Genomic DNA, 963 nt, shown 5'->3' on the forward strand with positions numbered 1-963 from the left:
AAAAAAATAAACTGAAAGCAAAGACGAAACTTTAATGCAATCGTTAACAGTATTTTAATATTTTTGTTTAATCAGGGACCGAATTAATGCACTGTATAATAATCATTTGTGCATTTGCATGCTTACTATTTTCTTTAGAGATGTTGGATGTAAAAAAAAAAAATATATATATATATAAGGGAAGAAAATCCAGTTACATATTACGGTCAAGTAAAATGATAACAGACAGGATTACTTGATAGGAGACGACTTTACTACGTTGAAAAGCTGATAATTCAAACACAAACCTCACTTTTGTTATTTGGCTTTCTTTTCCAGAACGTACCTTTTCTTTGTGTTTTCTTGGTGGTGGGGGAGTGTCGTGAGCACTGTGCCTCTTTAAGTCTTCCTCTATGGTAGATTTAGCATGCTGCTGTGGTGAGTGCATGTCTCTGAGAGAAGGTCTAGCTGCCGGGGTTGGAACCAGATCTCCTCCACTTTCTCCAGGAGATTTCCTAAAACAAAAACAGTCAAAATAAGCACCCATAAAAAAATGTATATGGTTCAAACAATCTTAGAATGAACCAAGAAAGAGAAATGTGAAGGTTAAATTGGTAGCTGCTGCTATATTATTCTCAGCCACAAGAGGGCAATCAAGTAGCATCTATGTGATTTGTAGGGGAAGACGATTTAAAAGTGGATGGATTATTTGTGATAGAAATGTAATAAGAATTAAATCCAGTCTTGCATGAAGGATATTCCAAAGTGAACTATAGGTAACTTTTATCAGAGGCAGAGGACAGACTCTTAAACTGTGAACACAAGTTTCAGAAAAGTTACAGAACGCTTATCAAAAAAGTCCATGCTCAATAATCCAGGTATTCAATCCAACATTTTTCAGTCAGGTCATCTGGACAGTTTCTTTTTTTGCTGAAATGTTTCACCTTCTATCCGGAAGACTTCATCAGTCAAGGAAACACACAA

The 963-nt window shown here is 35.5% G+C and overlaps 1 protein-coding gene across 1 annotated transcript in view; it reads right to left on the reverse strand.

Moving 5' to 3' along the window:
• Window positions 1-963, reverse strand: part of sipa1l1 (signal-induced proliferation-associated 1 like 1) — a 47,074-nt gene that overhangs the window by 5,429 nt on the left and 40,682 nt on the right. The window contains exon 18 of the mRNA XM_037685184.1: window positions 298-494. Coding sequence (XP_037541112.1) covers window positions 298-494 — 197 coding nt within the window. The remainder of the gene's footprint in view (window positions 1-297; window positions 495-963) is intronic.

Source organism: Nematolebias whitei, chromosome 12 (genome assembly GCF_014905685.2).
Source record: "Nematolebias whitei isolate Nwh7 chromosome 12, NemWhi1, whole genome shotgun sequence".
Classification (NCBI taxonomy): Eukaryota; Metazoa; Chordata; class Actinopteri; order Cyprinodontiformes; family Rivulidae; genus Nematolebias; species Nematolebias whitei.